Raw genomic sequence first — 13,857 nt, 5'->3', positions numbered from 1 at the left:
TAAGGGCTTTTATGACTCTATGTAAAACAATATTTTGTTTAATATAATTTACACTTTTATAATGGCATTGACTTTATCTTTCTTCATATTGTTATATTATGATATACTATTGTTGTTTTGATAAAGACCTTGAATATACTATAGTGTATGTAAGATGTGGTAGCACATGGGGTTGGCTATCATGAAACACATCTTATAGTCCATGTATATTCTAAACAGTTCCTAGTCAATTGAGCCATCCGAAAATAAGGATAAGGATCGCTCGAGATTGAGACTAGCATTTGCGATGCCGAGTACCACGTTTCATTGGTATGGAACATAGAGATGTTCAAAGCATGCAAATGGATATTTATATGATGAATGATCGAACTACCCTATTCGGACTTTCCAAGTGGTTATCACTTATCGAGTGGATAAAGTCCGCGGTTTTGGTTGTACACCATTAGTCCTTATTACTTGAAACATCATTGAGACTCTATATGCTAGTACTGTACTTTGACTCGTTTACCGACTCTATTGGGGTCATCAGGTGTCGGGATTGGGTACAGTTACGACACATATAGGAGTCGATGCTTTGTTGTCAAGGATTCATCACATACTTTCGAGTGTGGATATCCTATGCGATCTGAGGAGATATTAGTGTGACGAATCTCTGGCCAGAGTACATGATGTGTTTTAGGTTAATGGGTTATCCTAGTAACACATGCGATGTCACTATTTGATCTCCAAGATGTTATGCATAGTTATCGAATCTCGAACGACTCTCGATGCACCAATGGTTGTTGATTCGATCGGGATATATGGTTGAAGGGACCGTACTGTATGCTAACCAAAATCTACTGGTTCTTGCAGGCACTATCAGTAATACCTAGGGAATCATGGGGCGATGTTGCTAGGCGCTCTTACCATGATTCGATGGGTAAGTCGGAAATTGTTGTTTCGAGTCACAAGGAGTTGTGAGCCCACGGCTAGCTGTATTCCTGAACCATTGAGGGTTACAAAAGTAATGGATTACTAAAACCCCATAGAGATAGTTAAATTTAAAGAGTTAAATTTAATGAAAGAGAAGTTGGACTTCTTAACTAAAGGGAGTGGAATTTCCTAAAATGACATAGGGATGTACATTTTTGGAAATCACTGAATTCGGATTCAGAAAAATTATCTTGACTCTAAAAGATGCAGAAATGGTTTCTGTGCACATTGGTGAAATCAGTTTATCAATCGGAGTCACGATGAATTTTATATTAATTTCTATAATAACAGGCTTGGCTTGTTGGGCTTAAGTTATGGATTGTGGGCTTTAAGGAGTTAGAGTCCTGATACAATTATAACTAGAAATTATCTATAAATAGGACTGCAGTGTTCGAAAATTTGGTGTGATATTCAATCTTGAATTTTCGAAAATCAGTCTAGATTATTCAAGAGTATTTTCGAAATCCTCTGTCCCTTTCGGAGAAAATTCGGCTTGTGATTTTTATGAAAAATTACAATCTGAATTAACAGATCATATCTGTTTATTCTCTACGCAAACTTCTGATTGATTTCTAGTGCAGTCAATCAGAGGGTTTTGTTTTCTATTCGTGGACCTGATTGAAGAAACATTCGTTCATCAGTTCCGGGGATATACAACAAGAGCAGATTAAATTCTGTTGGTGTCCATAATCTCGCTTCGAGATTTTAAGGTAAAATATTTAATTGTGATTATTTATTTTACTTACACAAATTTAATCGTAAAAGTTTTGATACCCAGATATGGAATCGTTCCATATTAATAAAATAAATTTTTAAACTTCCGCTGCACCGGGTATCAATTCTAATTGATCTGAACACAGTTTTCCAACAGGAAGGACCGAGCTCACAAGCCTCCCCCGGACTTTTTAAGTTTTAGCCTAGATCAGGTAAAATGGGTTTGAGATTTCCTATCCCGATCTGTGTATCACAACTGTGTCAATATTTTTGTGCCTGTCCGAGTCAATTATCCCCGAACTCCTTTAGTTCGATCTTATCCCTAGCTGTCCTATTCTGTTTTTTCAGAATTCCATTAAACATAGGAAATTTTATCCAATTCCTTCAAATTAAGAAAACCATCCCGGGCCGTTTTTACATTTCCATGCGACCTGAATACCCGTTTCTGAGGGGAAAACCAAGCTCAAACAAGGGTTGGACCAATATGTATTTTTTTGTTAAACCTAACCAGCTGCTTGGGAATGTTGAAGTAATTGGGCAATGAGAATTTCACAACCCCCAATCCCCCAGCTCTACCATCCCATAACTTTACCAACTTTCTCAACACTAAGTTCGTTCAAGTTTTTGACATCGAGAGCCTGATCGAAGATGATTTGCTCTGTCATTACGGCTTAAGTGGGAAAAGAGTAGAGATCGAAGGGGATGTAGGTAGTACCCCTGTACCCGTTCTACCATTATCTAGACTACTGTATACCCATGAATCTTATTTATATCCTTTTTATTTGTTCAGACGATAGGATCCGTTCTGCTGCCATGCCTACTAACTTTAGAGCTGCCCTCAAGAACTTGAAGAGGAAAAAGACAAAAGATAGTGAGGCCAGCACTCATCCCGAGCCTCCTCCTATTGAACAACCTAAGAATAAAACCTCCAAGGCCAAGGAGCAACGCAACACTGATCTACCCGAGCTTCAGCAGCCGCCTATTATTTCTTCATCCTGAGCTCGTGGCAAGGACCCAGTAGTGGAGTTCGAATCCCTACCTGATGCTGAGCCTCAAGGAATGTCTGATCAGCCCGGTGTTCCTGATATGTCTTTCTTATCAAAGCCCGATCCCCGAGGAAGCTTGGGCATAATGCAAAACTTAATCTCCCGTTTGGATTTAAGAATATTACGAGCAGTGCCCGACCTGGAGGCAGAGCAAATTTTTGCCTTGGCGTTTATGCAGGTATGTTTCTGACTTAGATTACCAAAAAAACTTATGATCCCGTGCCTTAATTTCTTAACTTCTTTCCTCTGTTGTATAGGCTCTTGCTTGGGGAGGAGAGATTACCACCCGGTCTCTGAAAACCCATGAAGAACATGTGTCCAAACAAGAGGCTTTTGTAACCCGTATTTCCGAATTGACCCGCAAAGCCCGGGAAATGAAGGCCGAACATGATGAAGAGGTGACCGGGATGAGGGTGGAGATCGAGTCCTGGAGAGATACTCTGGAGGCTGCTCACAAAATATAGTAGCTCGTAATCGAAATTGGTGATTAAGTGTTAATCACCCCAATAAGCCATGTTAGTTAAGTTAAACGTGATTAAGGAGACTTCAAATGGATAAACGGAGTTCGGATATAGACATAGAATGATCAGGAATGGTACGAAGAGTTAGGCGGAACGAACGCAACGTCCGGGGATCGGACGCAATGTTCGTGCCAACAGAATGCGTCATTGCTTACACATATGATGGGACATCGGAAGAAACGATGGGGAACAGATGCAATGATCTTCGGACGAATGGATGCAACGATGAGGAACAGACGTTCCGTTCCGCGTCTATAAATAGAGGTGCCGAGCCTCAGTTTTAGATGCACCAATCACCTCTTCTCTCTCGTTTCTTCAGTCTTCTAGCTTAGATCTAGGGAATTCTATGCGTCCCATGGGGAATCCGGAAGTGGCATAGCGATCCAGGCGTCGTGACGGAGCTGTGGCCTAGTTTTGAGGCAAACGACAGCAACGGGCTGAAGACGGATGCAGGTATAGCTTTTGCTTCCTAAAAATATTTAAGAGTATGCAATAGCTTAGTTAATGCTTTTAGAGCACTATAATGATATTAGTATCATTTGGCAGTGTAGTGCGGATTATAGGCGTGGACCTAGAGCTGGTAGAGCTTGCCTAGTAATAAAGGTACGAAAGTACTGTTAGAGATATCCTGACTGAGTATGCATGTATTATGTGACTGCATGATTTATATGACATGATTATATGCTGCATATATTTGCATCTTGAGCTATCTCTTTTGAGATGTCGGTTAGTAGGGTTTTACCCTATCCTTTTATTGGATGGACTTCCATCGATTTGGGTCCAGAGTATCCACTGGTTTTCGGTATGTGAGCCACCTCCTGAAGCGACGGCACAGCGTGCTACATACCAGGGTCCGGTCTATCTTTGTTATCCGATTCTTGGCCTCTAGTCAATAGGAGGTACACTTGCATGCATGTATACTCATACTCTCGTACTGAGCATTTTATGCTCACATCTCGTACTTTGTGTATCTGGACACCCTATTCCATGGGGCAGATTTGCGATTGGATGAGGCGGGTGGATCCAAGAGGGGCTAGGCAGTGGTTGGCCAGCTGGAGCTTTGCCTAGGGTTTTATTTTATTGTATTGTTTAATATAGTATTCGATTTGGTTGTATAATTATTTGGGGTATTTGCAGATTTCATTCCTTGGGATTGTATTATATTTATGGCTTCCGCAGTTTAATTCTGGTTTACTATTTAATTAAGTTAATTTCATGCCTAAGTTTCTGATTAGTAGGTGATCTTGGTAAGGGTCACTACATTTATGGTATCAGAGCATGCATAGTAATCTTGGGATTTAGATTCTGCATAAGGTAACCGTGAGGTTAATTTTGTAGATGGCGGATCGTGATGATCAGAGTAGCCATGGTAGTGGAGGTGGACGTTGGGGCGATGGTGATCGGGAGAATCGTCAGGAACGCCATCATCGTCATCACGATGAGAACCATTTCAGTGTGCGCCGGTTCTTACAGATGGGTCCTAAGCCCTTGGTCGGAGGCGAGACTCCGGAGGATGCGGAGAATTGGTTAGATCGCATGGAGACTTGCTTTTAGACATTCCACTGTACCGAGGAGCAGAAGATGGATACTCTTGGTTATCTTCTGGATGTGCGAGCCCGTAAGTGGTGGAGATTCACTTCTGCACCGTTCATTGCGGCGAGAGGAGTTGCTACTTGGGCCGAGTTCCGCACAGCTTTTCAGAAGCTGTACTTTCCTCCTGCACTCCGTCAGGCGAAGGCGGGTGAGTTACTGAGTTTACGCCAGGGATCTATGATGATTGACGAGTATCAGCAGAAGTTCTTCGATCTGTTATCCTATTGCCCTGAGATTGCTGACAGCTCTGAGATGAAGTACAATCTGTTCCTTCAGGGTCTCAACCCGGAGATTCATGACCGTGTGGCGGTCGGTGATGATATGACCTCAGAGGGTTTGGTGAGCCGTTGTCACCAGGCGGAGGATAAAATTCGGCGTAACAGGTCTTTTTCTCAGTCGAGGCTTGCGAGTTCTTTGGGTCCCCGTGCTCAGTCTTTCAAGAAGTCCGGATCTACTTTTTCTTCCTCTGGTTCCGGTGGTGTTGTTCATTTTGGGAATAAGGAGAAATGCGACCATTGTAGGAAGAACCATCCACCAGACAAATTTTGTAGAGCTTCTGGAGAATGTTTCCCATGTGGAGAGGTTGGTCATCTTCGGAGGGTTTGTCCACTAGCTGGGGGAGGCGGTTCAGGTTCAGGTTTAGGATCGGGTTCTCAGGCTACCGTTCAGCAGAGGTCGCAGGGACAGTCTGCTGGGAGTTCTCATTTGAAGCCACGGACTTCTGGCCAGGTGTTTGCCTTGAGGCATGATCAGGCAGTGGAGGAGAATGAGAAGGTTATCGCAGGTACATTTATGTTATACGGTATACCTGCTCTTGTACTCATTGACACTGGTGCATCTCATTCTTTCATTTTTGCACATTTTGTTAAGAGGCATAAGTTACCATGCATTGCACTAGACGTAGTAGTTTTTGTTTTTACTCCGACGGGTCAATCTGCTTTGGCTAAGCGTCTAGTGATGGGTTGCCCTTTAGAGTTCGAAGGGAACATTCTGATAGCGAATCTCATGGTTCTTGCGGTGGATGACTTCGATTGTATTCTGGGGATAGACATGTTGACTACCTATTGAGCTCCAGTGGACTGCTATCAGAGATTAGTACGCTTTCATCTGGATGGGAGTGATAGCTGGTTTTTCTATGGTGAGGGAGCGCGACCCCCGATGCCATTGGTATCAGCTTTGAGAGCCTGTCAAGCTCTAGAGTCTGGCGGAGAAGGTTACCTCATCTATGCAGTTGATCTGTCCGCTAAGAGCGTTGGGATAGAGATTATTCTAGTTGTGAATGAATTCCCAGATGTTTTTTCTGATGAGATTCCGGGTTTTCCTCCTGCTAGGAAAGTCGAGTTTGGCATAGAGTTGATGTCGGGTACTTCATCTATTTCTCGAGCGACGTATCGTCTGGCTCCATTAGAGATGCGAGAGTTGAAGAATCAGTTACAGGATCTTTTGGACAAGGGGTACACTTGTCCTAGTGTATCTCCTTGGGGAGCTCCTGTTCTCTTTGTGAAGAAGAAGGATGGGTCTATGCGATTGTGCATTGACTATCGGCAGCTGAACCGAGTTACTGTGAAGAACAAGTATCCTTTGCCTTGTATTGATGACTTGTTTGATCAGCTGCAGGGTACTTCGGTTTACTCCAAGATTGACTTGAGATCTGGGTATCATCAGATGAGAGTCCGAGATCAGGACATAGCCAAGAATGCATTTCGTACTCTCTATGGGCATTACGAGTTTCTAGTGATGCCTTTTGGTTTGACTAATGCGCCGGCTATATTTATGGATCTGATGAACCGTGTTTTCAGGGAGTTTCTGGATAAGTTTTTTGTGGTTTTCATTGACGATATTCTGGTGTATTCGCGTGATGCAGACGAGCATATTTCTCACTTGCAGTTGGTACTGCAGACTCTTCTGGATGAGCAGTTGTACGCCAAACTGAGTAAGTGAGAATTTTGGATGGATCGAATGGTATTTCTTGGCCCATCATATCCAAAGAGGGGATTTATATTGATCCGAGCAAGATCGAGGTTGTGCTTAATTGGCCGCGCCCGACAATGGTTGCTGAGATTCGTAGTTTTCTGGGTCTAGCAGGATATTATCATCGTTTCATTCTGAACTTCTCACAGCTAGCTCGACCATTGACGCAGCTTACCCGCAAGGGTGTTGATTTTGAGTGGTCCTCAGAGTGCGAGGAGAATTTTTGTGAGCTTCGACGGCGGTTGACTTCTGCGCCAGTGTTGGCATTACCATCAGGATCTAGAGGGTATGTGGTGTACACAGATGCTTTTCTTCAGGGGTTAGGTTGTGTTCTGACTCATAATGGGCATGTGATCGCATATGCTTCTAGACAGTTGAAGTTACACGAAGACAATTATCCAGTTCATGATTTGGATTTGGGAGCTATTGTGTTCGCTTTGAAGATCTTGCGTCATTATCTGTATGGCGAGAAATTTGAGATCTTCACCGACCACAAGAGTCTCAAGTATTTGTTCACTCAGGCGGAGTTGAACATGAGACAGAGACGTTGGATGGACTTGCTTAAGGACTATGATTGCGAGATTAAGCACCATTCGGGGGCTGCTAATCTCACCGCTGATGCCTTGAGTCGCAAGATGCGACTATCCGCACTTCAGACTTGTTCGATGTCTAGTGCGATCGGGGAGTGTTGTTCTTCAGGGTATACCTTCAAGCACAAGAAAGGTATGCAGAGTATCCAGATATTTGCGATACTATCTGAGCCAGCTTTGTATTTGCGGATTCGGGATGCTCAGATGTCTGATTCGAAGACCCAGCGTTTGGCTTGTCTAGTCAACGAGGGTAGTACGTCTAGATTTCACTATCAGTCAGATGGATTTCTTTGTTTGTCTGGTAGGCTTGTGATTTCGGAGGATGAAGAGTTGCGAGAGGAGATCTTGTCTCAGGCACATCGCACTAATTTGAGTATTCATCCTGGGAGCAACAAGATGTACAAGGATCTACGTACACGATTTTGGTGGAAGGGGATGAAACGCAGCGTGTATCAGTATGTTTCGAGATGCTTGGTTTGTCAGAAGTTCAAGGTAGAAAACCGACGACCTGGAGGTTTGCTTCACAGTCTGCCTATTTATGAGTGGAAATAGGAGCTTATCACGATGGATTTTGTGACACATTTGCCGATATCCTCGAGGAATTATGATGCTATCTGGGTTGTGGTGGACCGACTCATCAAGTCAGCGAATTTCATTGCCTATAGCCGAGAGTACTCTGTGGATCATATGGCTCGGTTGTACATTCAGGAGATAGTTCGACTTCATGGAGTGCCTGTGAGCATTGTCAGCGATCGAGACCCCAGATTTACTTCTAGATTCCGGGGGAGTGTTCAATGTGCGATGGGCACTACTCTCAGTCTGAGTACTGCCTATCATCCGGAGACCGATAGACAGTCATAGCGTACTATCTGTACTTTGGAGGATATGCTTCGAGCGTGCACTATGGACTTTGGTTCAACATGGCAGGATCATTTGCCATTGATTGAGTTCACGTACAACAACAGCTATCATACTAGCATTGGGATGGAACCTTTTGAGGCGTTGTACGGGCGACGTTGTCATACTCCACTCTTCTGGGAAGAAGTGGGGGAAGGCCAAGCTGAGGGACCGGATTTAGTCCAGCAGACAGCAGATGTTGTTGATCAGATCAAGAAACAGATTAAAACTGCACATGATCGTTAGGCCAGCTATGCTAATACTAAACGTAGGCCTTTGCAGTTTAATGTTGGGGAGAAAGTGTTTCTGAGAGTTTCACCTTTCCGCAGGATTCTCAGATTTGGCCTCAAGGGCAAGTTGTCTCCTAGATTTATCGGTCCGTTTGAGATCTTAGAGAGCATTGGAGATTTAGCGTATCGGCTAGCTTTGCCACCGTTTCTATCCAGTATTCACGACGTGTTCCACGTATCTCTGTTGTGATGGTATGTGGCTTCAGTCTCATATTCTGCAGTCGTCTGAAGTTCAGGTGGATACAGATTTGACTTACGTAGAGAAACCTATTCGTATCCTGGATCATAAGGATAAGGTCTTGTGGAATAAAGTCATTCTTCTGGTTTTAGTTCAGTGGCAGCGCCGAGGCACTAAAGAATCCACTTGGGAGCTTGAGAGCAGGATGCGTTCAGAACTTTCTAAGTTATTTTGATTTTATTATCGTGTTGTATTCAGTTGTGAACTCTGTAAACATTTGATTTGAATAAAGAATGTTTCTGCATGTTGTTTTACATTCAGTACTTAAGATCTGATTTCGAGGACAAAATATCTTAAGTGGGGGAGAATGTAGTAGTCCGTAATCGAAATTGGTGATTAAGTGTTAATCACCCCAATAAACCATGTTATTTAAGTTAAACGTGATTAAGGAGACTTCAAATGGATAAACGGAGTCCGGATATAGACCAGAATGATCAGAAATGGTCCGGAGGGTCAGGCAGAACGGACGCAACGTTCGTGCCAGGAGAATGCGTCATTGCTTACGCATTTGATGGGACATCGAAAGCAAATATGGGGAATGGACGCAACGATCGTCAGACGAACGAACGCAACGATGAGGAACGGACGTTCCGTTCCGTGTCTATAAATAGAGCTGCCGAGCCTCAGTTTCATATGCACCAATCACCTCTTCTCTTTAGTTTCTTCAGCCTTCTAGCTTAGATCTAGGGAATTCTAGGCGTTCCATGGGAAATCCGGAAGTGGCATAGCGATCCAGGCGTCGTAGCAAAGCTGTGGCCTAGTTTTGAGGCAAGCGACAGCAACGGGCTGACGACGGACGCAGGTATAACTTTTGCTTCCTAAAAATATTTAGGAGTATGCAATAGCTTAGTTAAGGATTTTAGAGCACTATAATGATATTAGTATCATTTGGCAGTGTGGTGCGAATTATAGGCATGGACCTAAAGCTGATAGAGCTTGCCTAGTAGTAAAGGTACGAAAGTATTGTTCGAGATATCCTGACTGAGTATGCATGTATTATGTGACTGCATGATTTATATGACATGATTATATGCTGCATACATTTGCATCTTGAGCTATCTCTTTTGAGATGTCTGTTAGTAGGGTTTTACCCTATCCTGTTAGTGGATGAACTTCCATCGATTTGGGTCCGGAGTATCCACTGGTTTTCGGTATGTGAGCTACCTCCTGAAATGACGGCACAACGTGCTACATACCAGGGTTCGGTCTGTCTTTGTTATCCGATTCTTGGCCTCTAGTCAGTAGGAGGTACACTTGCATGTATGTATACTCATACTCTCGTACTAAGAGTTTTATGCTCATGTCTCATACTTTGTGTATCTGGACACCCTATTCCATGGGGCAAGTTTGCGATTGGATGAGGCGGGTGGATCCAAGAGGGGTTAGACAGTGGTTGGCCAGCTGGAGCTTCGCCTAGGGTTTTATTTTATTGTATTGGTTAATACAGAATTCGATTTGGTTGTATAATTATTTAGGGTATTTGCAGATTCCTTTCCTTGGGATTGTATTATATTTATGGCTTCCGCAGTTTAATTCTGGTTTACTATTTAATTAAGTTAATTGCATGCCTAAGTTTATGATTAATAGGTGATCTTGGTAAGGGTCACTACACAAAAAGGCCGCCGAACTGGAGGTGGATAAAATTGAATTAGAAAACCAAGTGCGGGCCCTGACCAAGGAACTTGAGGTTGCAAAAGAGGTCGGGAAAAGGAGTTCCTAAACTCTGCGGATTTTGCTAACGTGGTAGCCGAGAAGGCAACCTACCTTCTTTGATGAGGGTTTTAAAGGTTGCCTAGCCCAGTTCAGGGCTAATGGATACTCGGAGACCGAGCACCCCGCCCTTTTCCTGGACTGTACCAAGGTTCTGGATGACATGCCCGACGAAGATTCGAAGGAGGCCGAGCCAGAGAAAACAACAGATCCCGTCCAGAGCTCTAAGCCCCACGATGCCCCTGCTTAGTTATATTTTTGGTTTTTTGAACAATATGATCCGTATTATAGACCATGCGCGGTCATTAATTTTTGTTATTGCCCGGGTCTTGCTGATACATTAATGTTTTTCATGAATGAATATTTTTGTTCAATTCGGGTTTCCCCAATGATACTTGTATTCCAACATGCTTTTACTATTATACATGCGAAAGTTGTCTGACCAAAATTTATTAAGTGTAACCCATTAAAGGTCCGACCTACTTATACCAGGACTTGCCGAATGCTAGCCAAGACTTAGCTCATTAAAGCCGGATCTGCATGTACTCGGACTGACCGAATCAAGCCATAATTTAAATATCTGCGGGCCCGACCTACATATACTCGGACTGGTCGAATGAAAATCAAGCCCCAATTTATTACTGTTTAAACCATGCCACAGACCCTGAAATCGAGCCACACGGATTTTTTAAGTACCAAAGGTTGGTTTTTTGACACCAGTCCTGCTTAAGCTTTTAATATTACAAAATACGAATTTGATATGACAGACCTGCTTAGCCTTTGCGAGCCAGACCTGCCTGGTCTTTGAATTCCACTGCTGTGGGCCACTGATGTAGACTTTGAGTGCCAGACATACCTGGGCTTTGAGTTCCAATGATGTGGGCCAATGACATGGACTTTGAATGCTAGACCGGTCTGGGCTTTGAGTTCCATTGATATGGGTCACTGAGGTAGACTTTGAAAGCTAGATCGGCCTGGGCTTTGAGTTTCACTGATGTGGGCCACTGACGTGGACTTTGAATGCCAGACCTGCCTGGGCTTTGAGTTCCACTGATGTGGGCCACTGACATAGACTTTGAATGCCAGACCTGACTGGGCTTTGAGTTCCACTGATGTGGACTTTGAATGCCAGACCTGCCTGGGCTTTGAGTTCCACTGATGTGGGCCACTGACGTGGACTTTGAATGCCAGTCCTGCCTGGGCTTTGAGTTCCACTGATGTGGACTTTGAGTGCCAGTCCTGCCTGGGCTTTAAGTTCCACTGATGTGGGCCACTGACGTGGATTTGAATGCCAGACCTGTTTGGGCTTTGAGTTCCACTGATGTGGACTTTGAGTGTCAGTCCTGCCTGGGCTTTGAGTTCCACTGATGTGGGCCACTGACGTGGACTTTGAATGCCAGATCTGCCTGGGCTTTGAGTTCCACTGATGTGAGCCACTGATGTGGACTTTGAATGTTAGTCCTGCCTGGGCTTTGAGTAAAGAATGCTACCAAAAAATTTCATAGGTTAGGTTCCATAAAACAGAACTGACTCTTGCAACGATATTGTTCCAAAACAAAATTGACGCTAAACAGGACTGACCCTAAAGTAAACAAAACAGGACTGACTATTACAAAATAGAAATAAATAACAAAAAGACTAACTGGTTAAGGACCAGCTTAGTGAGCTATAGATAACATGATGACGCCCGAGCTGAGCTACTAGGAATAGTATTTTTTCAAGTGCTGAGCATTCCATGACCTTTTACCCTTCCTGCCTTGGGCATCTTCCAAATAGTATGCAGCTATTCCAGCTTTTTCTATCACTTTGAATGGGCCTTCATATTTGGCCTCTAGTTTTCCTCTTTCCCCTGGATGTTGTATCTTTCGCATAACCAGGTCTTCCTCGTGGAAAACTTTAGGGTATACACTTTTGTTGTAGGCCTGGGTCATTCGTTTGCGATAGGCTGCAAGCCTAATTGCAGCTCGGGACCTGTTCTCTTCAAGTAAGTCCAAATCCATTGCTCGCAATTCTTGATTGTTTCCCCCATATGCCATTATCCTAGCACTTTCTTGTCCAATTTCTGTCGGGAGAACAGCTTCAGTCCCATACACCATGCTAAAAGGAGTTTCACCCGTACCGGATCGAGTTGTAGTTTGGTAAGACCACAATACGGAAGGGAGTTCGTCTGCCCACTTGCTTTTAGCTGCATCCAGTTGTGTCTTAAGAGCTTGAACTATCATTCTATTGGTAACTTCGACTTGTCCATTACCTTGCGGGTATGCAATAGAGGTGACTAGCCACTCACAGAAGGATTTAGGATAAGTTGTTGCGCGCTTGTTCGATCTTCATTTCGTGACACCATGCTCGAACTTTGGATCCACAGAACTGTCTCCCATTGTCTGATGCCAACCTGCGAGGGATCCCGAAGCGGCACACTATATTTTTCTATAGAAAATTGAGCACTTCATTCTCTGTAATTTTAGCTAGGGGCTCGGCTTCCACCCATTTGGAAAAATAATCGACTGCAACCAGTAAGAATTTCCTTTTCCCCGTGCTAACAGGGAATGACCCTACAATATCCATCCCCCATTGATCAAAAGGGCAAGCGGCCACCACTGCCTTCATGTATTCTGCAGGTCTCCACTGTAGGTTAGCATATCTCTGGCAATTATAACACAAGTGAACCAGATCTGAGGAGTCTTTCCGCATAGTAGGCCAAAAAAAACCAGCAAGAAGGGCTTTCCGAGCTAGGGCAAGACTGCCCAGGTGACTTCCGCAAGACCCTTCGTGAATTTCCCGTAATACATAATTTGCCTCGTCGGGACCTAAGAATTTTAACAAAGGCTGAGAGAAAGATCTCTTGAACAGAATTTGGTCGATCATGACAAAGCGAAGAGACCTTTTTTTTTTTACTTCCTTAGCTTTTTTGTTATCACTCGGTAATTCTTTTTTGGTCAAATACTGATATATATCATATCTCCAATCCCCTTATGGTACCTGCGCTATGATGTCATCCAGAGTTTCCAGCTGAGACACCAGCTCCCGACTTGGGATAACTGGATCAGGCCGGTCGCTCAAGGCACTGGCCAGGCCTGCTAAGTGATTGGCCTTAATGTTTTCAGCTCGAGGGATGAGTTCCAAGGTGAGATCGGTGAATTCTCCTTTAGCTTTGTCTAATGCATTGGCATACTTTAGCATTTTATCATCCTTGATCTCAAACTTCCCTTTACTTTGTTGAATGGCTAATTGGGAATCCGATAACAACACGACACGGGAAATGCCCAAATTTCGTGATGCCTTTAGTCCCAGTAATAACGCCTCATATTCTGCTTC

General features: G+C 43.7%; 1 protein-coding gene across 1 annotated transcript; it reads right to left on the bottom strand.

Moving 5' to 3' along the window:
* Positions 1 to 12,242: 12,242 nt before the first annotated feature.
* Positions 12,243 to 12,764, bottom strand: LOC140862248 (uncharacterized). The gene has a single exon (XM_073265252.1). The coding sequence runs from the start codon at positions 12,762 to 12,764 to the stop codon at positions 12,243 to 12,245; it is 522 nt and encodes a 173-aa protein (XP_073121353.1).
* Positions 12,765 to 13,857: the final 1,093 nt, after the last annotated feature.

Source organism: Henckelia pumila, chromosome 4 (assembly GCF_033568475.1).
Source record: "Henckelia pumila isolate YLH828 chromosome 4, ASM3356847v2, whole genome shotgun sequence".
NCBI lineage: Eukaryota > Viridiplantae > Streptophyta > Magnoliopsida > Lamiales > Gesneriaceae > Henckelia > Henckelia pumila.
Note: the sequence above shows the minus strand (reverse complement) of the source record. Positions and strands in the feature narration are given on the sequence as shown.

What these genes read in the sequence shown, in the direction of transcription:
- LOC140862248 (XM_073265252.1), bottom strand. Translation starts at nt 12,764, where the DNA reads ATGATAGTTCAAGCTCTTAAGACACAACTGGATGCAGCTAAAAGCAAG.